General features: G+C 34.5%; 2 protein-coding genes across 4 annotated transcripts; both read right to left on the reverse strand.

The window, feature by feature from the left end:
• Nucleotides 1-9,114: 9,114 nt before the first annotated feature.
• On the reverse strand, nucleotides 9,115-9,813 carry LOC110612050. The gene is made up of 2 exons (XM_021752690.2): nucleotides 9,554-9,813; nucleotides 9,115-9,474 (listed from the first exon to the last, which is right to left on the reverse strand). The coding sequence occupies exons 1-2, from the start codon at nucleotides 9,699-9,701 to the stop codon at nucleotides 9,362-9,364; spliced, it is 261 nt and encodes an 86-aa protein (XP_021608382.1). The 5' UTR covers nucleotides 9,702-9,813; the 3' UTR covers nucleotides 9,115-9,361.
• Nucleotides 9,814-11,487: 1,674 nt separating this feature from the next.
• Nucleotides 11,488-18,570, reverse strand: LOC110611347 (LEC14B homolog). Of its 3 annotated transcripts, none has more exons than XM_021751616.2 (11): nucleotides 18,285-18,570; nucleotides 17,958-18,023; nucleotides 17,342-17,861; nucleotides 17,044-17,163; nucleotides 16,039-16,116; nucleotides 14,894-15,073; nucleotides 14,667-14,744; nucleotides 14,181-14,356; nucleotides 13,070-13,228; nucleotides 12,447-12,507; nucleotides 11,488-11,863 (listed from the first exon to the last, which is right to left on the reverse strand). In XM_021751616.2, exons 3-11 carry the CDS (start codon nucleotides 17,720-17,722, stop codon nucleotides 11,672-11,674), a joined length of 1,425 nt encoding a protein of 474 aa, XP_021607308.1. In that variant the 5' UTR covers nucleotides 17,723-17,861; nucleotides 17,958-18,023; nucleotides 18,285-18,570; the 3' UTR covers nucleotides 11,488-11,671. The 3 variants fall into 3 exon arrangements, with proteins under 3 accessions (XP_021607308.1, XP_021607307.1, XP_043811108.1); XM_021751615.2 differs by having other exon boundaries at nucleotides 17,342-17,869; nucleotides 18,285-18,569; XM_043955173.1 differs by having other exon boundaries at nucleotides 17,342-18,023.
• Nucleotides 18,571-21,850: the final 3,280 nt, after the last annotated feature.

The following is a 21,850-nucleotide window of genomic DNA, read 5'->3' on the forward strand; positions in this document are numbered from 1 at the left end:
GTGTTCAGAGGTGTATGCTTTAATGGACCCCGGTGCTTCTCACTCTTTCATTTCTTCTAGAGCTGCAGAGAGGTTGGGTCTGATAGTGTCTGAGTTAGAGTGTCCTCTATGGGTCAGTGGACCCAAATGTGATCCATCTTTGGCAGAGTCAGTCTGTCGGTTCAGTCCAGTGTGCATAGAGAGTAGATACCTTCCAGCTGACCTGGTGGTTCTAGAGTTGACAGATTTTGATGTCATTCTAGGGATGGACTGGTTATCTACGTATGATGCTACCCTGAACTGTAGAGACAAAGTAGTCAGTGTCAGAGATCAGGATGGGTCAGAGTGTGTCTTCAGAGGAGACAGGAGAGGGACACCTAGGGGTTTGATATCAGCCCTCCAGGCTCGTAGAATGTTAAGGAAGGGGTGTCAGGGGTTCCTAGCTTATGTGAGAGAGCTAGACAGTCAGATTAGGGAACCATCCTCAGTACCAGTTGTTAGAGACTTCCCAGATTTGTTTCCTGAAGAGCTTCCAGGGCTACCACCGGATAGGGAAATAGAGTTCGAGATTGAGTTGATGCCCAGTGCCAGACCGATCTCTATTCCTCCCTACAGGATGGCACCAGCAGAGTTACGAGAGTTGAAAGAACAGTTACAGGATTTGGTAGCTAAGGGTTTCATCCGCCCGAGTACCTCACCCTGGGGTGCTCCAGTATTATTTGTCAGAAAGAAGGATGGACCTCTTAGACTTTGTGTCGACTACAGACAGTTGAACAAAGTCACTATTAAAAACAAGTATCCTTTACCCAGGATCGATGATCTATTCGACCAGCTGGCAGGAGCAGGTTGTTTTTCGAAAATAGATCTGAGATCCGGATACCACCAGTTGAAGATCAGGGAAGGAGATGTATCCAAGACTGCTTTCCGAACCAGATATGGGCATTATGAGTTCCTTGTGATGCCGTTCGGGTTGACTAACGCCCCTGCAGCATTCATGGATCTCATGAACAGGGTTTTCAGGGAATACTTGGATCGTTTTGTGATCGTCTTTATTGATGATATCTTGGTGTACTCCAGGACTGCAGAGGACCATGCCCAGCATCTTCGGATAGTGTTGCAAACCTTGAGAGAGCATGGCTTGTATGCCAAGTTCTCCAAGTGCGAGTTCTGGCTAAGGAGCATTTCCTTTTTGGGACATGTTATATCAGAGGACGGTATAGCAGTAGATCCCAAAAAGGTAGAGGCAGTAGCCAACTGGCCTACACCCACTACGGTGACCGAGATCAAGAGTTTTCTGGGTTTGGCAGGCTACTATCGGAGGTTTGTTCAGGACTTTTCGAAGATAGCTGCTCCTATGACCAGACTGACCAGAAAGAATCAGAAGTTTGTGTGGTCAGAGGAATGTGAGGAAAGTTTTGCAGAGTTGAAGAGACGATTAACTTCAGCACCGGTGTTAGCTCTGCCGAACAGTGATGAAGATTTCACAGTGTTCTGTGATGCATCCCGAGTGGGATTAGGTTGTGTGTTGATGCAGAATGATAGAGTGATAGCTTATGCTTCTAGACAGCTGAAGAAGCACGAGCTGAATTACCCGACACACGATCTGGAGATGGCAGCTGTTATCTTTGCACTTAAGATGTGGAGGCATTACCTCTATGGGGTAAAATGTGAGATCTATACGGATCATAAGAGCCTGCAGCACATCTTAAGTCAGAGAGAGTTAAACTTGAGGCAGAGACGGTGGGTAGAATTGCTCAGTGATTACGATTGTAAGATCCAGTATCATCCGGGCAAGGCTAATGTTGTAGCTGATGCCTTAAGCCGAAAGTCACTTGGCAGTTTATCCCACATTGCAGTAGAGAGAAGACCGGTGGTGAAGGATTTCTACAAGCTCGTAGAAGAAGGGTTACAGTTGCAGTTATCTGGTACAGGTGCTTTGATCGCACAGATGAGAGTGACACCAGTGTTTCTAGAGCAAGTGGCTCTGAAACAGCACGAAGACCCCGAGTTAGTGAAGATTGCCAGGACTGTTCAGTCGGGCAACAGTACAGAGTTCAGATTTGATAGTGAGGGGCTTCTTCGACACGGTAAGAGGTTATGTGTACCAGATGATAGCAGTTTGAAGGCAGACATTATGAGGGAAGCTCATAATGCGCGGTATAGTATTCATCCGGGAGCCACCAAGATGTATCAAGATCTGAGAAAGGTGTATTGGTGGCCAGCAATGAAGAGAGAAGTGGCACAGTTCGTGTCAGCCTGCGAGACATGTCAGAGGGTGAAGTTAGAGCACCAGAAGCCGGCTGGAATGCTTAACCCACTGCCGATTCCAGAATGGAAATGGGAAAATATAGCGATGGATTTTGTAGTGGGCTTACCGGCGACGTCTCACAGACTAGACTCCATATGGGTGATTGTGGATAGACTCACGAAATCTGCTCACTTCATTCCAGTCAGGAGTAACTACTCTGTAGACAAATTGGCGCAGGTGTATGTAGACGAGGTAGTAAGGTTGCATGGAGTTCTAGTGTCGATCGTATCAGATCGAGGACCTCAGTTCACCTCCAGGTTTTGGCGGAGTCTGCAAAATGAAATGGGCACAAGGTTGGATTTCAGCACTGCTTTCCATCCACAGACAGACGGTTAGTCAGAGAGAACCATCCAGACCATTGAAGATATGCTGAGAATGTGTGTGTTAGACTTTGGCGGTTCTTGGAGGCAGCATCTACCTCTGGTGGAGTTTGCCTACAACAACAGCCATCATGCTAGCATAGGGATGGCCCCTTATGAAGCTTTGTATGGGAGGAAGTGCCGAACACCTGTTTGCTGGGAAGAGGTAGGAGAGAAAACTCTTGCAGGGCCAGAGTTAGTTGAGATAACCAGCAAGTTAGTGCCTATCATCAGAGAGCGGATCAGAACAGCTGTAAGCAGACAGAAAAGTTATGCAGACATCCGTAGGAAGCAGATAGAATTCCAGGAGGGGGATATGGTATTGCTTAAGGTGTCTCCGATGAAGGGAGTGGTTCGGTTTGGAAAGAAGGGTAAACTAGCCCCACGGTACATTGGTCCCTTTGAGATCTTGCAGAAGATCAGGCCTGTATCGTATAAGCTAGATTTACCGGCTTCTATGGAAAGAATTCACCCGGTATTCCATGTTTCTATGTTGAGAAAATTTGTGTCAGATCCAGAGAAGGTTCTTAGTGAACCTGAGGTGGAAATCTTAAGTGATCTCACCTATGTAGAGCAGCCAGTGCGGATCCTTGACACCCAGATCAGAAAGTTGAGAAACAAGGAGATACCAATGGTGAAAGTTCTGTGGAACCACCACAACCTAGAAGAGTGCACTTGGGAGACTCGGGAGTCCATGCTCCAGCAATACCCATATCTGTTTTGAGGTTAGTTTTTCCCCTTTTCTATGTGTTTGTGTTGTGTTAGGGACATTCGGGGACGAATGTTCTTAAGGGGGGGAGAATGTAATACCCGGCTCGAGTCCGGCATCGGAATTCCTGTAGTCCAGTGGAATCTCGGGTGTCGGAACCCTCGAGAAGGGTAATACATATGTTTTTAAGGTATTTTCACTTGTTTTCATGTTTTGAAGTGTTAAAAGACTTGAGTTTTGAAAGAAAAGCAACAAGGGAGAAATGCAAAGGTTCGGCCGCCGAAGGTCACTTTCGGCCGCCGAACATGGCATGGTTGCGGCTTCACGTTCGGCTGCCGAAGGTGGTCTGGCCAGCCACCTATAAAAGGGCCAAGGGTCGGTGGAAGGAGGTTATTTCTCCTCCACTTGCAGCCAGAGGTGAGTTTCAGCCTCTCCTACGTTGACTTTCATGTTTTCTATGATTTTCATCAAATCTTTCAAGAGTTTTAAAAGTTTTGGTGACTTGTGAAGGTTTTGAGCAAAAGAAGCAAGTTTTGAAGCCTGGAGCTTTGGAAGAGTTTTTCTTCATATCTCCACGTTAGGATCCTTCATCCTCAAGTTTTGTAAGAGGTAAGTGAAGATCCTGAGCTTCTTTGATGATTTTGAAAGGTTTTGTGAAGTTTGTATGGGTAGTATGCATGTTTAGGTTTAGGTGAGGTTTTTGGTGATTTGTGGTGTTCCAGCATGTTTAAGTGTTATGTGCTATGTTTGTTTGGGGTTTTAGGATAGTTTTAGACCCCTTTGTGCATATATATGTGTATATGCTAGTTGGGAGTAGTTGATGTGCCTGTTGGTAGGTTTTTGGGCAAAGTTTGCATGAAACAGAGCAGGGTTCTGCCCTTCGGGCAAAACCAGGTTCGGCCGCCGAAGGAAGGTTCGGCCGCCGAACCCTTTGTGGAGGCAGTTCGGCTGCCAAAGGTTGCCCCCGAAAGCTAGGCTTTCGGTTTAGAAAGGGACTTTCGGCCGCCGAAAGAGGGAGTTCGGCCGCCGAAAGTGTGTGAGTTTCGTCTCTGGACGAGACCTTCGGCCGCCGAAGGTGCCGCCGAACATGCATGAGTTTCATCTCTGGAGTGGGGTTTCGGCCGCCGAACCTGCCGCCGAAAGTGCCCTATCCAGCTTTCCTTTGCATGTTTTATGTGATGGTTTGAGGATTGTTTAGAGGGGTTTTGGGGAGTTTCGTAGAGATGTTCTTGAGTGAGTTTAGTCCCTCATTTGAGTCCACCTGTGTAGGTACGGACCAGAGGAATCAGGGACATCAGCAGTGAGTCCAGAGTCAGAACCTGCAGAGTCAGTTCAGAGAGAACTACAGGTGAGTGGAATTTAACTTAATGTTTTAATATGAGAACTGATATTTTATCATGCTTCATGCATCATGAATATGCTCTAGGGTGAGTGCATTAGTGTACACAAAGATGATGCATTGCATTTATCCTTGTACTTGGCATTGCTCCTTGTACATTGCTTATGTGAGACGGCATGGACTTCGTGAGGATTCATTAGCCCTCAGAGGAAAGACCTGGAACAGCCTTACGAGGACCAGGCATAAAGACCTGGAACAGCCCTACGGGGACCAGGCACACGGTACTTAGGTACCCCAGATGAGATAGAGGGAGTTTTGATCCGTCCGGCCGAGGTTATGTGATTATGTGTTGCATTCCATGAGAGCATGTTTTATCACCTGTATTTGCCTATTCTACTCACTGGGCTATCGTAGCTCATCCCTCTCCCCTAACTCCAGTTGTGCAGGTTCAGAGATCAGAGAGAACTCAGCAGGGTACAGGAAGAGTACAGAGTTGTGTAATAGCTAGTGTGGACATGTACATGTAAATGTAAAGAGATAAGGTTTATGTATAGTGTATAGAATGGTGCTTGACTATAAGAGTTGTAATCCCTTGTTCTTTTCACATGATCAGTTTATGTTTACATATATTGTTGTATGTTTATGAGCAAAACCAGGCTTAACATTATGAGTGTGATCCGCCTAGAGCCATGAGGAGCTCTAGTAGGGATTAGTATAGAACAGAGAGAGTGCATGCACAGGTTAAGCCTTGGAATAAAGAAAAGTTTTATGTTTTTACAGAAAATGTATGATCATGTATGGGATTTCACAGGTATACAGACAAGATAGCAGGCTTACTACGGGTCCCGGCGACCTTAAGTCGATCTGGATCCTAGTGCCGGTGGCAGTTCGGTTTCCGGGCTGTTACAACAGGGCAATCTGTTCATTTAGATTCAGAGCACGAATATAGTAAGTCTCTATAGAAAGAAAGGATCGATAGAAAGTTTTTCAGAAAGAGGAAGGGATTACCCTAGAAACGATTCTTTCAACTCGAAGGAACGACAAATGAGCCATTGGAAGAGAAGTGCATACCTAAGACTTGAAAAGCTGAAAAAAGAAGAGAAAAGCAAGAGGGACTCTAAGAATAGCAAATAGAGACAGCAAGAACAGCAAAAGTAGCGAAAGTGAGAAAATGAAGACGAAGACCTATTTTAATACTCAAAATAAAGTATTTATGGGCATTCAAAAAATCGCTCTTTGGTAATCCAAACAACAACATCTATCAAGACGCCTTTGGAAGGACGTGCGTGTGTGTCCCATATACTTATGACAACTCCTCGTAACTCAAAAGGAGTTAATGAGTACACACTTGGCAATAAAAGTGCCAAACACAATTCGCTCCTCTAACTGCTATAAATAACCTTTGGAGAAGCGAAAAGGTATCTGATAACATAATAATAATAGATCCCACTCAGATCATGACACGTGTATAAATACTAAAACTCCAGTCCGACCGAACTATAAAAAGCCCATTCAACATAGTATGATCAATCTTCCAACACCTCTAGCTTTATCCCTGCCCTAAAAAGACGAGCCAATCTCGCCCATGCTTAGAACCAGCAGACCTACATCTTCAAAGCGCACGGAGTTTACCTAGGGTCATAATTACGCGCGCAATAGGATTGACAAGAAGGATGCTCGTAGTGGACAGGGAATAAGCGAAGCGACTCAATATTTATTAGTTGACTGCCCGCCTTTAATAAGCCGCCTGACACACTTACTACGACATGTTACCATCTAATCCGAAATGATTTACGTTAGAATGTCCTAATATTGTTAGAGTATTAATACCCCTAGATGAACTATTTTTGGGGACATTTTTTTTCACCAATCCCAGATCCAAGAAGCTCTTGTTCTCCTTAAGTAACCTCAACCTCCATAAATTAGAAAATCAGCCCTATTAACTCTCATCGCGAACTAATCAAAGTCATTAACATCCATGTGAATCTGCACATATATCCATCTCCTTTTCCGTCGGGTCTCGGACTTATTAAGTGCATTGCTGATCAATTGCCGACTGGACAGGGGTCCCAATTGAACGCATGAGATGATAGCAAACGAAAATTCTACCAAAGCTTGGAAGTTAACACCAAGTTCATACTACGAAACAATTGATATACATACAATCATTTATTAAATTATTAACCAAGCAAATTTGATGGGAATTCGAAGTTTTTTTTTTGTTTTGTTAACGTTTGCCTAGTCGTCTTATGTGGAGTTGCATCCTTGCCAAATGCTCGGATTGGACGATATCTTGTTAACTCGATCTTCTTCACCTCTAAAGTAAAGGCGTTGTGTTTTAGATTAGTTTCTATGATTTGTCCGTCTGTCTCTATTTTTTAAAATCTAACAAGTCCATTTTAATTACGTCCAAAAATTCCATAATTTGCCAATAAAGTCGAAGGAATATTTTGCTCTCTCTCTCAATCCCACCCCTTCCCCTCTCTCCAGCCAATGTTAAATGGCAAATCCAGATTGATATCAAAAACCAAATCAACAAGCACACGGTACGAGAAAAATCTCATTCAAAATCAATCAACTGAAAAATAAGAAAAAAATTATGGTGATTTGTCTTCTTTAGGAGCACCAAAGCATCAAAATTGACTTTTTTGCATCAAACTATTCAACATTTCCGGAGTTTGCTAATTGGCAAAACCAAGGCAAGTGAGAAGCTCTAGAATGATCTTTCTAATAGCGTTTTGAATACCTGCAAAAAACAGGTAGAAAATGGGTATTCAAAAAGTCGAGCTCCAAAGTTACTTTTGACATCTCAATCCTTTCTGATTAAATCAATAATATTGTGAAGGTTGAGAACTTGAATGTGAGGGCAATAATAGAGAAGTAGAGAGAGAAAAGCACCATAACAGAGCAATAGAGAGTTAGAAGCGTCGCAATAGAATAACAGAGAGAAAGCCAATGATGATGAGGGGCGACTGAGGTAGGTCAAAACTGAAGCATGCAGGAGGGATCAGAATGGGCGACGATAAATGCAAAGAAAGGAGTAGTAAAGAGGAGGGAGTGCGTGGAATCGCATGGGCCATAAGGTCGGTTTTCAAGGAATTAATTAATTAAATTTGTTATTTCCCTCTTCCATAATTTTTATTCATTTATTTTAAATTATTATTTATTTTTTTAAAATTATAATAAAATATAAATTAATTATTATAATCTTATTTTATTTTATTTTATTTTAAAAAAAAACTTACAAAACAGATTTTATTTTATTTTATTTTAATAAAAACTTATCAAAACATCTCTTAACATCTCTTAATATTTAAGGTTTATAAAACTTAGTATAATTTATTTTTTTTTTACATGGAAATTGATTTATATTTTTTTTAAATGAAGATTAAAAATTAAAAGAGTAAAATATGAGATCTCTCATTTACCATAAAAAAATTAAGTATGTAAGTGCTAAAATTTAATATATTTAAAATAAATATAATTTAAAAATTGATTAAAAAATTATATTTCTTAATATTCGTGAAAATAGATCTGATAAAAACATATGAACACTTCTACTCATTCCGCTAAGTATCAAATTATTACTAGGCTTTAATAAATTGGATCATTCATCATTTGGCATGTTCTTAAGTGGCTTTGGAGGCAAAGAAAGATCCTGCTTCTTCAAGGTGAAAACAACAAAGCCAATGGCAATAAGAGGACATTTCTGAAGCAACTTCTAACAGTAGAACGCTTGAACCAGGTAGCACAGACCATGGAAATACTTTAACGTGTTTTTTATCAACTACAGAACATATTGGTTTGGGTTCATTCGCCGGATGGACCTCAACAAGCACAGACACCCTAAAGAATGAACTATACAAGCATTCATTTTGGCATAAATGGCATTAGAAATAACAGAAACTGCACTAGGCAGCAACAAGATTAGTAAAATAAAACCACCTGTGTTCAAGTCTTAAGTTAACCATCTCCTGCTACCACATCCCACTGGCATTTTTTTCTGGGATAACTTAGTAGCCAAATTTAGTAACAGCTAAGAAGTTTCTTCCTGGAAAATTTTGGCTTTCTTTACCATGGCTCAGGAGCTCTAAATCATCTGAATATCAAAGTATTCTAAGCAAACACGTTTTAGACCTGATTTCCATCCACCAACAATCAAAGTCGTGTAGAATGCTCAATGAAATCAAAAGCCAACTCTCCTCTTGTTGGTTTACCAACTCAGGGGCATGTTTGTTTGACAGAAAAAATAAGTTTCAAAAAGAATTAATTCAGCAACCTTTCAGTGATTTGGCTATGTTTCTATGCTTAGCCGTTATTATAGCACCATACAATTTGTCATTAGCACCTGTAATTTTGATGCGCAATCGTAATCTAATCAAGAGCTAAAGGAAAAAAAATCGACAGAAAACAAGTGAAGTGGTATAAGCGACTGTACTATAATTCATTCAATTTTACCAAAAATCAATAATATAACAGAATACAAAATTCTTAATCTCAGAAATTCACTACCAGAACAATAAAATCCTCTAATTATTACTACAAACAAGCACAAAAACCAGATCTACCCATAGATTTATCCCGTGATAATCCAGTAATAGTAATGAAAAATAATAAACAATTGTAATTAACAGAAAGAAAGCTTCAACTAAATAATAATAGTAACCTTAGAAGAGTAGCCTGCGATTAATCGCTTTCCGATCTTCACGAACTCCAGAATCGGACTCGTCGTGAAACCAACCGACCGATTTCTGCGCTTCGTAAACAATCTGCGATATCCCTGAGAGCGAAGAGACCACATAGATTCAGAAATCTGAACATGCAAAGGCTTATGTAGGTAGATAGAGAAGAGAAAGAACCTTGTTGGACAGTTCGTTTGTTCTCGCGGATCTCTTGAATGGTGGCGGAGATTTTCCAGTAGAGAGGACGACCGACGTAGAAGAGGACCATAATGGCGAGAAACGCCACCAGGAGTCGAAATGTGATCCTCGCTGCCTGAGATGTCATTATTCTCAGTGAGTGGGATTTTGGGAAGAGAACCGATCAAGTGAAGAATGAGGAGTATCTTATGTTTATGCAATTCGTCTTGACACGTTTACAAGTCTTTTTTTTTTCCCATCCCTTCTTAAAAAAAAAAAATCGGCAAACGGTTTAAATGTGCAGTTTAATTATATAAAATTGGAAAAATTTTCACGCTTAAGCCATTAATGGATTTATTCTCTATGTTTTTAGAATGTAATATTTTAATTTCTTAATTTTAATTTTATTAAAATTAAAAATTCTTTCTTTAAAAATTATCTAAATATTTTCTCTAAAATCTAATACTTTAGCTTTTAAATTTTAATTTTATTAAAATTAAAAGATTCTTCTCTTAAAAAAATAAAATAATAAAAATTTATCTACAAATTAAAAAAAATAATTAAAATTATATATTCAATTTTCATAAACAAATAAAAATTTTAGTAAATTTAAAATTTAAATTCAATAAATCTAACAAAAATTAATAAATTTAATAAAAATTAAAATAATTTAAATTATAAAAAATTAAAAAATAAAAATAAAAAGTCAACAAAAGGTTGTTGCTCGCTGTTGCCTGCCGTCACCTGTTGCTCATTATTTCCCGTTGCTCATTGTCGTCTGCTGTTAATTGCACCTCCCTCCCGCTCGTGTTGCCACTCTCACTCATGTCGGTGGTCCTATTGCTTTTGTTTGCTGCCCTTCCACCAATGACACTTGTCGCTCGTTTCGCCGATCAATCCTCCGTTACCGCTCTAATTACCGCAAGATGGATTTTTCAAGGGACAAATTTTATAGTTTTGAGTGATGTGTTAGGTATGAATAAGGAAGGGATGAAGGAAGAAGATAAAAAAATATTTGAGAATTTGAAAGGTAAATAATTTTTATTAATAATAAAGGTATTTTTATAATTACATTTACTCTCTTTATTTTAATTAGATTTAAATCAATAATTTAATTAAATTTTTAAATGAAAAGACTTTAAATTTAAATTTAGATGAAATTAATAATAAAAAATTGAGATGTTGAATTTTAAAAATAGAGTGACAAATTCATTAAATATATTAGATTAAAAATATTTTTCTTATGAAATTTGGACAAAAAAAATTTAAACAAAAAGCCTCTTTAATCTTGATAAATTTTAAAAAGTTCATTTAAACTCTTAACAAAAGTTTTAATTCTGTCCAACCTCTTAACTAAATAATATTGATCAATTAAATCAAAAAGTTAATTATCATCCACCCTTACATTAGATTATTTCCATTTTAAATTCTTGCCATATATGTAAAATCGGAGTTTTTTATGGAATTCAACACAACCCTCACGCCCAGAATTTTTACTGGTGCGTCGCACATTTATGAGGCGCCCAACATCGGATGGGGAGACTCTGATACCATGTTAAATTTGGACCAGACCTAACTCACCCCAAAAGATAGCTCAAAGGGGAAGAGTACCTATGGCCCATATAAGGGCACGACCGATGTGAAATTCAACACGAATAATGGCATATTCAATAAAAGGACAAACAATGATATTCTTTTACAAATCTTATCATGCTTAGATTAATTCATATATACATACTCTGCCAATGTCTAATTTTGACCCCAAACTAAATGAATAACTCCAATTTCAGGGCCTAGAAGACTAAAACTCGAGCAAAGTAAGATTGATTCCAACTTGGTTTGATTTGATTTAGAAATGAGATAGAAAATGCAAGTTCTTTCCCATAGCCATGACAATGCCATAAAAGCTGTAAAAGAAAATGCCACACACAAAGGAACCTGTAATTTTACCTATGCTTTACTAACTGCTCTTCTTTCCAAGCAGTGATAAAGAAGTGTAACATTTCATGACAGTTTGATGTACAAAAGTTCTGTGTACGCCTATTATGGAAATGCACTGAACAGTTGTTCCCAAAAAAAAAAAGCCAAAAATTGCATTTGTACAACTACATGCCATCTTCAGTAGAAATCCCACCTCCTAATCGACCTACGTCTTGGCGGAGCTGGTGCTTCTCCATTCCCAGGAAACTCCCATTTGGCAATGACACCATCCCAAGAAGAACTAATGATCATAGGGTAGACAGGATGCCAACTACAATCTCTTACAGCACCTTCATGATAATCAAGCCTTGCAACTTGAGCTCCGGTCACCTGTATTTGAAGGGGGAAGTTTACCACCAATTTAGCCAACATAAGATGAAATCACTCGATTGTATTCCATCGCTACTAAATGGACAACCATTAAGTTGGGGAAACTACCATAGGCTCTGTTTTGTCCATGTTTGTGCTTCTACCCACAGACTCCAAAATAAAAACAGTGCTCAACTTCAAACTCAGAGAGAGCAGCTTGTTCAATAAGTCGGTATTGTTTTTTATTTTTTTCAGAGTTTCTGCATAGAAGCAGAAACTGCTGGGCCAAACTAATTTGACAAGGAAAACTTGCACACAAAATGAATGCTTGTCTCCAGATATACATGTCAAATATTTCCTTTAAAACCATAAAAGAAAAAGATAGGAAGCCCTTAGAGGTTCTAACATTTTCAGTCTCATTTATTGAAAGGAAATTAAATTTTAACAATATACTTCAATTGTCAAAAAATAATTTCCTATTTTACATTAGAAAATAAATCAGTTTCCCAGACAATGCACAAACAAGTAATTTTCAGTAAAATAAATGAAGCTTAATTGATCAATATAATCTTAAATCTGAAGGAGCACTAAATTAAGTACGTACCAGATCATAAATATAAACAGAACAATCACTAGATCCACTGTAAATGTACTTTTGACCAGTGCTGCAACAAGTAAATCGCCAAATTAGTAATGAATCAAAATTCTTCACATTGTCAATGCCACCAAAACAAAATAACATCTTGCAAAAAAATGTCCTAAGACCAGTCAAATGGCCAGACAAAACACCAATTTCACAACTGGAGCTCGGTTTTGATAAAATTAAACAGCCACAATTCAGCAAGTAAAACCAGTTATTTCAGGTTTTGGCCCCACTAAATTTATGGTAGCATAATCTCAACATTAAATCTGTCAAAAAGAAAAATCATAGTTTAAGTGTAAGGTGCTATACTTTTTAAATTGTTTTATTTAAGTGGCTTGGTTTAGGAGGATACTGTCTCCTCAATTTGTCTTTTTCTTCCACGAAAAAATTCATTTCTTATAAAAAAAGAATGTGTCCAGGATAAAAGTGAGACCAGACCAGCAACAAGCCTGGCTTCAAAGCTTTAGGAAAAATCCAAGTTTCACAAAATATGCATTTGAAGGCTGAAGATTTCCAAAAAGATCAGCACAAAAGTGCTTTAACAAGTTCAGTTATCTGTGATGTGATATTTGATTGATGAGTACCTGTATTCTGGAGAGAAGTAACATCGAATAAGAGTGCGCAAGACCGAATGACCCCTGTATGTGGCCAATGACTGATCGCAAGGATGTTTCAAGGTTCTTGCTTGGGGTGGGTACTCCATCCATCTGTAGTCCCAGTCAGTATCTCTAAGAATTGGAGTGCTGGTTAAAGAGAAACGTTAATTAGTAAAGTAAGCATACATTTGACTTCAGTGAAGAATAACTGATTCTAGCACAACAAACCAGATCACATATTCTGGTGAGTTAAATTGGTAGCAAAGTCTTCTCAACATATACTGATATCAACTCAAAGGGAAATTACATTTGGATTAAAGCATTCAAGTATTTTTATTCATAATAGCACATCTAAAACCGTGATCACGACATTCAAGGTAATGACCATGAGGACTAAGATCCCATCATCTGCCTGACTGTCCTTCGAAAATTTCCTTTCTTGTAATGTTCATCCAACAGTTCAACAAGAACAAATACTAAGCCGTAATCCAGATGATTCAGTAAAAGAAGTTCAAGTTTGTGAAAGGACTACAATAATTACAATCCTCATCCCACAGAATGTCCTTTTCCCCCTTTAACTGTTATTTCATAATGTTAGCCCACCACAGAGAGTCAATCCATGAAATTTTTTAGTCAAGCCGATTGTCTTTATCCATGATTGTAAACTCTTGGAAAGATCTTTATCTCATAAAGAGACAATGGAAGACCTTCACCATTTGTGCAACCCCAAAATGAAGTCTAGTATCTTCCAACCAAATTCCGACAAAACACATTAACTTGATAGTAGGCAGCATAAGCCAAGACAGAAATGCAACTCCTTCTAAATAGCATAAACTGAAATAAACATGCAATTATGAAATTATTAACATCAACCTTTTTGGATGGCTCCAGCCAAGCCTCACCCATCAGCAGATAATCTTTATTACGCATATTTCACAAGCTGTAAGCAATATAGATGATTGCCTCCTAACATGGCTCAAACACAAACCATATGACTATATACTTGGGAAAGAATTACAACTATTATTCATGCATGAAGATCTGAAATTAGTGTGTATGTGTTGGTAAGATCCCAAAGATAGGAAGTAAAATTATGCACCGTGCAGCATTAGAGGACATCTTTCGGATATCCCATAGTTTGGTAGTTTGATCTTTTCCATTAGAAATGAGATAACGCCCATCCCCACGACTGTCTATGAATGTAATGCCTTCTAGATGTCCAATCAAGATCCCAGCTGCTTGTCCTCTGCCAGTAAAGCATCGCCTATCCCAGACCTGCAAAGTTAAAATACTATTAAAAACTAAGTAAAAATCCCTGGAAAGCAAGTCCATATGCAGATGGCCAGACTAGCTTCACATCATACATCAGCAGACTGAGAATAGCATGACTATTTGTTGAAAAGTGATTATTTTTCCAACTGCACTGTCACCTGAAAAGTAGAATAAATTGGTTTCCAGGATACCCCAAGTTCCTTAAAAATGTTTGTGCAGCCTACACAAATATATCTGCTGCAAAGGGAATTTATTCCTAAAGAACATTGGTTAAAACTTTGACAACAATACAATGTAAAGATAAAGAGTTTACCTTACAGACGCTATCATCACTTCCAGAATATATGATGTGGCCAGTATCATCCGCAAAACATACTGTGTTAACATCAGACTGCAAGAGAAAACAAATTTCAGATTATAATGTGTCTAAACTCTAAACATTCTAAACCCTGGTAAAAAGCTAGTCACAAATGTTAACTAAAGCTTTAAGACATCCTTCGACACGTAAAATGGTTCATCGCAATAATTAATCAGAAATACCTGATGGGCATGGATTCGCAGAATATTCTTATTTGCCTCCAGATCATAAACATATATTGCATCATCACCACTTCCTGCTACAAGCTCTCGGCCATCTCTTGAAAATTTCACAGAGAAGATCCCAAATTCATCATCATCATCTTCTTCATTCCAAGAAAAATCCAAACCATCATGAATTTCCTGCACATAAAGAATTCAGTACCAAAGCCAACAGCCAGATTCTACATAAGATTATGCATTCAAGAAAGAAAAAATAAGAGGACTGGGCCAATCCTTCCAACTCCATTTCAAATTCAACAAATTTTGGTTGATCATATTTTCATTATAGTTTATTCAGATCATCATTTCCTATTTGATCCCTTTGAATTTAATATTCAAAGTTGCAATCAGTTCTATTCAAAGAAAAAGAAAAAAAAACGAGTCAATGCATTTCTAACATACCCATAGATACCATATAGGAATTGAAGTAGATTTAAGATCAATCCACATTGACCAACTGCTTCCATTATGTTTTTGGTAGCAAATATCGTTTTCTTTTAACCTTCCAGATCATTACCACAAGAGAGAATGACCCATTTCTTTTGTTATGCTAAAAAAGATTCATTATGTTCATAAGAAAAGACATAGAACCAGAAAAAAGATTTCTTTTTGGATTCAGTCCCGGAGTTAAGAAAATCATTGAAGACAAAAATTAACTGAACACTTCGTGGCACCAGCAAAAAAAAAAGGAAAACAAACAGGTGCTAGGACAGCATCATAATCTGGTGAAGTTCTCAGAAAAGATAAAATTGTTGTCTACAGGTTATCTCAACAAATCATGGATGAAAATACCGAGTTAACTAAGTTATGCACACAATAATGTAATTTAGAGAACTTCTGCTCACATGAAGAGATCAGTTAAGCACGTGTGGTTAACCTGAGTTCAATGATCACATTAACACAGGCTCCCTTCAGAAAAGGAAGATGTAAAGTTTCCATACAACACCATCTATAGAATAGAATCTATAATTTCAAGGTATTCAAGCAATGATAATCCATTAAATTACTGCACTTCTAAAACTAGCAGAAAGTTTAGCTTTCATTTGGTACATAATAGATGCACACAGAAAAGGATCCTATAAGAATGGATAAATTGCAGCACATACTGTTACATTGGCAAGTGACTCTGTTGCAGAAGATCCAACATTTACGATGTGGACAACTGGTGACATACTAGCATACACCTGCACCATTTACATTCATTTGAAATTATATCAACACTGAAATGCACTGGCTTGACATAAGGAAATTAAATGATTCAAATTATGAATTTATGATGAAACTCGGTTAATATCCAACAATAAAAAAAAAAAACATAGAAAAAAATTCAGTTACAGCACATGTGACCTACAAAGAAATGGATTGTATAGAATACACTATGTCAGATTTGCAGCTCTTATGATTGAATATTTCAAGTATCCAAGAATCTGTAATATTGCTAATGCTATCTATGTCAAAAGAGCAACAAATGCTATTGAAGGAGAAAATAAAGACGAGCCAAGAACTATTAATCATGTTCAGGGCACCTAGTTCTAGTGCTAAGTTAAGTTTCTGTATGAGATCACATATATTTCCATCTCTTTATAGCAAAAATAAACAAATAAATAAATAAAAGACTGTGACCAAGATTTTCACATAAAGAAGAAGACCCTATCACAAAAGAGCACCCAAGCAACATAAAAAGGAGGTGGAGAGGGAGACAACAAATAAAAATATGTGTCCAGCACTATTCACGTGTGCACATGCATGTAAAGGGGAGCCCAAGCAACAAAATGTGCTAATGCATGCAGGCAAAGATGTGTACACAAGCATGTCAATGAACAAATAATTGGTTAAAGAGGTGATCCAACAACATAAGCATTTCCTCAAAAGTGAAAACATACAACACAATAAACCAGGAAATAAACAGATAGAACCTAAAGAAAACTGACTGATATTTAACTGATTTGATAAAAAAAAAAGTTGTACAAAAATGGTTCACCAAATAAAAAGCAGCTCTTGAGTAAAATCAAGGAACCAGCATTAATGCATCAGGTAATGATGCTAACTTTCCACCTTAACGCTATATCTGACATGCCTCTTTGTCTAACTAACAATCATCACAAACTTACAAGATACCGCTGATCAGGTGAAAGACACGTATCAGTAATTGTCCATCTCAAACTTTTGGCTAAAATGTCTTTCTGAACTTTCCAGCCCTTATCCACATTATATATCCTAATGTGGCTTCCCTGTTTCAAACAAAACATTAGAAAAAATAATAATAATTAAAACACATACACATGGAGAGACACTCTTTTTAAAAAGTTACAACTATCACATTTTAAGTATCCCAAAACTTGGATGAGAAGATATGCTTTTACAATTATCAAGCAATGTATAGCTCCAAACAGAGCTATAGAAACAAACCTGAAATCCTGCAACGAAAAGAGTACCATCATCAGAAAACTGAGAAACATAAGCACGGCTTTTCATCCGGTCCACCCTCCAAGGACCATTGACAGGCAAGTATCGGCTTAAAACATGACAACTATCTGCAGTTGAGAATCTTCCTCTCCCAGAATAGTTACCCTCTCGACCAACCAACATTTTCACCGTTGAGACAGGTATCCTCAATCTGCCAGGTATATTCCTACTTAAAAATTCACTGGGAACTGATCTTAGTTTGGTGAGCTGAGCAATTTCATGATCAAGATAATCAGAATTCTCATTTGGCCCTTGCCTTGCAAATGATCCATAGCGAGCACTCTCATCATCACAGACGTTAGCATTCTTGAGTACCCTACTCATGTTTATCCTTAATTGAGTTCCAGTGGCTACACACTTTTAATTTAGAACCATAGGCATATATGGGCGAGTATAACACCTCATAAATGCTCTAGATCTTTTCCCCCACCATAACAACAAATAAAACGAACCCTGTTAAATCCTGCATTTCTGAATGAACACCATAACCTTAAAGCCAAGATCATTGATAAAACAACTCAATATCACACACAAGTCTAGAAGAAATGTACGACTCTACCTCCAAAAATAAAATTCAGGCTTGCGACGTTTAATCCAAATTCCCGGTTGTTCCTTGCTTACACCACTAATTCCAAACAAATACAACAAGAAGGAATTGTTAAAATAGTTAATCCTTACTATACTGATATATAAGATGATTAAACACCAGGAACAAGACAAATCCCAGAAATTGAAATCGTGAATAATCTTAAATTGCACATGATTGTCTTGAAAAATTCCACTAGGAAGTTAAAAAAGGATAATGAAACCAAAAACAAGAATCCGCGTTTTATTTTCTTAGAAACCAATCAAAAATTGAAAACAAAAAAGAAAAATCGAATCTCACCATTGAAGCAGGATGAGTGGAAGTTGAAGTGGAAGCGATTGTGCACGAATCTATGACGTAGATTTCGTGGAGAAATTTGTCTTTGTATCAGTGACGGTGCTGTTTTTGGGGCTAAAAGTCGTGCAGCGTTGGAAGCTTGTGCTCTGTTCAATTGGAAATATGGAGGGACACGTTTTACATGCAAGGAGAAGCTGATGGAAGTAGGTGACGTTCGATCACGCCCGTTCCCTTGCGTCTCGTGTGAGAGAGAGAGTTAGTAATATTAGCAATCAGTGATCGGCGGTTCCAGTTTCGATTCGGGTTTATTTAGAAACCGGAGCTGAACTGAAATTTCCTTGGTTTTGATTTGGCAATTTACTATTTCAATTCTAATTTAGTATGATTCTCGGTTATTCAACTTCAATTTGGTATGTTTTGGATTCCGGTTTTTTTGTCCATTTTTTTTTATAAAAAGTGATACTTTAAATATCAGAATAAAAAAAAATAGGTCTATTTATATAAAAAATTTAAAATTTTATACTATTTAATAATTTAATTTAAAAATTTTAAAAATTAATAAAATTATAAAATTTGTTATAATTATCTTAGATGTTAAAATTTGAATTAGAAAAAGCGTGTATTAATGAAATAATAAAATAATATGAATTATTCTATTATATTTATAAATTATATATATAAATATTATTAATAAAAAATTTTAAAATATTTTAATTAATTTATTTCTTTTCTAAATATTTTGATAAGTATTCATTACAATGAATTTTATAAAATAATCATATCAATATAATAAAAAATATAAATTATAATTTTATTATTTATAATTGTATTATTAATTTTTTATAATATAAATCAGTATTTAAAGATATAAATACAGATTATATTAAAAGCAGATTTTGAGAGAATTAAAATTAAAAAATAAAAAAAATATTATATTTTCTCGTACCAAATAGATAAGTTTGAAGTATAATAATAAATTCTTATAAATTTAATAGTGAAAAATCATAAATTTAAAAATTTTGAATTGACTTATATTAATTTTTAAAATTTTTTATTAAATTATAAAATAACTATAAATTTTAAATTTTTTATATTAATAACATATAATTATAATAAAATAATTCATATCAGCAAGGTATATTCTCTCCAAATGAAATTTTAAATTTTAATAAAATTGCAATAAAGTTTATAATTTTAAATAATTTTATCAATTTAAAATTTTAAATTAAATTACAAAATAGTAAAAAATTTTAAAATTTTTATGTAAATAACCGAAAAACATCATTTAAATTTTATAATTAATTACTAAAATAAATTATACTTTAATTTTTTAATTTTAATATAATTAATAAATTAATGTCTATAATTTTAAAATCGAACATTTAAATCTCTTTATAATTACTCAGTCTGAAATATACTTAACTTCATTCATTTTATTATTAAAAATATAAAAATATTTTTATTATTATTTTTAAATAAATAAATTATATTTAAATACTTAAATTTTTAAAATAGCATACTTAAATTTCTCTATAATCAATCCATTCTCATCTATTATAATTTAAATATTTTGATCATTCATTTTTTATTTGAAATAACATTTAAATCTCCAATAATTTTTATCCGTAATAACTCTTTAACTAATTTTCAATCTTTTTATTCTTCCATTTTCATTTATTAAAATATTTCAATATTTATAATTTTAAAATTTTTAAAAATACTTACAATTTTAATTATTTTTAAGTGGTATCAACTAATCTATTAAAAAATAATAAAACATCAAATATCATATATTAATAATAATGATAAAAATAAAAAAATATATTTCATATGTATATTAATTATTATTTTATATAAAAATAAAATAAAAATTTTAGAAAAAATTATAAATATATTTATTTCACATAATTAATCGTATCATTTGATAATCTTTGATATGTAAATTTGACATTTATTTATCTATTTTAGAGTTCAATTTTATATAAATATATAGATATTTTATTTTAATTTTATATTAATTTAAAATAAAGTGAAAAATTTATGTATATTTAAATATATTTATTAATTAATAAAATCATGTTTTATTTATTTTAGAGTTTAGTTGTATATAAATATATAGATATTCTACCTTAATTTTATATTAATTTAAAATAAAGAGAAAAATTCATGTATATTTAAATATATTTATTAATTAATAAAATCATATTTTATTTATGTAAAGTTTATTCGTATATAGAGTTTCGCATTTTTTTACTTTAAAATAATATATTTTTTATTTTTTTAATACAATAAAAAAATAATTATTTCAATATTTTTCATTTTCTTTATAAAATGAGAAAATGAAATCGTTGATCAGAGGGAAAAAGTTGAAATGAAAATATTTTCTCAATTTAAAAAAAAAAAACTAGGAAATATGTTTTAGAAAGCATGTGTTTTTATAATAATTACCAATTAAATTATAAACTTCTTATTCTAAATGTATTTCACGTACAATTGATAAAAATTTAAAAAATTAAAGTGTAATTGTAAATTTTTTTAAAATTTTAAAATTTTTTTAATTATTTTATCTAAAATTAAAATTTATAATAATTAAAATATTTGATAGTATTGTTATATTTATTTTAGTTTTATCAAAATTATATTAATTTATAGTAATTCAACTCCAAATTAACCCACTTTCTAAATTATTTTTCTAAAATTCACTCTAATTATTATTTTAACTAAAAAATATATCACTAACAATATAATTGAAAATGTTTTAAAAAAAGTTATTTAAAAAAATATATTGTAAGAATAAATTTTAATTAGTTATTAAATTAATATATAGTGTAATTATAATTATATTGTTAATTATATATTTTTAAATTATAATAATATTTAAAATAAATAAATAAAAAAAAGTTTAGGAGTTAGATTAATTCCATTTCTTCGGTTCACGCCATTCAATTGAAACAAGAGTAAGGCTACGCATGTGTTGAGACGAAGAGGATTGAGACAAGACATGTCTTGATATATAATTCAACCAAATTAATTTTTGTTTTTACCATTTAACTTTTTAAATATTTTTTTACTATTAATTTGAAACTTTTATACTTTATTTTTTTATCTGTATTTAGATATTTATTCTAAATCCTACTTGTTAATTTGACCAAAGTGTTATAATTAGTACCTAACTTTAAAAAAAAGAATAAAATTGAAAAATAAAATAATTATAATAGAAAGTATTGAAAGTTTTGTTTTTATTTTTTTATTTTTACCATTTAGCCTTCAAAAGGTTTTTTAATTTATTTTTTATTTTAATTATTATAATAAAATAATAAATAACTATTTTAATTCTGCTCGATAAATAGAAAGAAACTCGGTCTCCATACATCTGCCTCACACGTCTGTGAATAAATAAAAGACATATTAATTAAAATATAATAAATCTAATAATTAAATGTTAAATAATAAAATTTTATTGGATAAATATAAAAAATTTCAGCAACAAAATAAAGCTCGTCGGATGAATTTGATCGATCAACCACACACAAAATTGTACTCATTTATTAGGATGGTAACATAGTCTC

This window comes from Manihot esculenta, chromosome 3 (genome assembly GCF_001659605.2).
Source record: "Manihot esculenta cultivar AM560-2 chromosome 3, M.esculenta_v8, whole genome shotgun sequence".
Lineage (NCBI taxonomy): Eukaryota > Viridiplantae > Streptophyta > Magnoliopsida > Malpighiales > Euphorbiaceae > Manihot > Manihot esculenta.

Excerpts from the sequence above, each read along its gene's own strand:
- LOC110611347 (XM_021751616.2), bottom strand. The coding sequence starts at position 17,722 with ATGAGTAGGGTACTCAAGAATGCTAACGTCTGTGATGATGAGAGTGCT. Across the intron at positions 13,229-14,180 it reads ATGTCCTCTAATGCTGCACG|CACTCCAATTCTTAGAGATA; the intron begins GTGCATAATTTT and ends CTCTTTAACCAG. Across the intron at positions 12,508-13,069 it reads TACTTCTCTCCAGAATACAG|CACTGGTCAAAAGTACATTT; the intron begins GTACTCATCAAT and ends TACTTGTTGCAG.
- LOC110612050 (XM_021752690.2), bottom strand. The coding sequence starts at position 9,701 with ATGACATCTCAGGCAGCGAGGATCACATTTCGACTCCTGGTGGCGTTT. Across the intron at positions 9,475-9,553 it reads CAAACGAACTGTCCAACAAG|GGATATCGCAGATTGTTTAC; the intron begins GTTCTTTCTCTT and ends CTTCGCTCTCAG.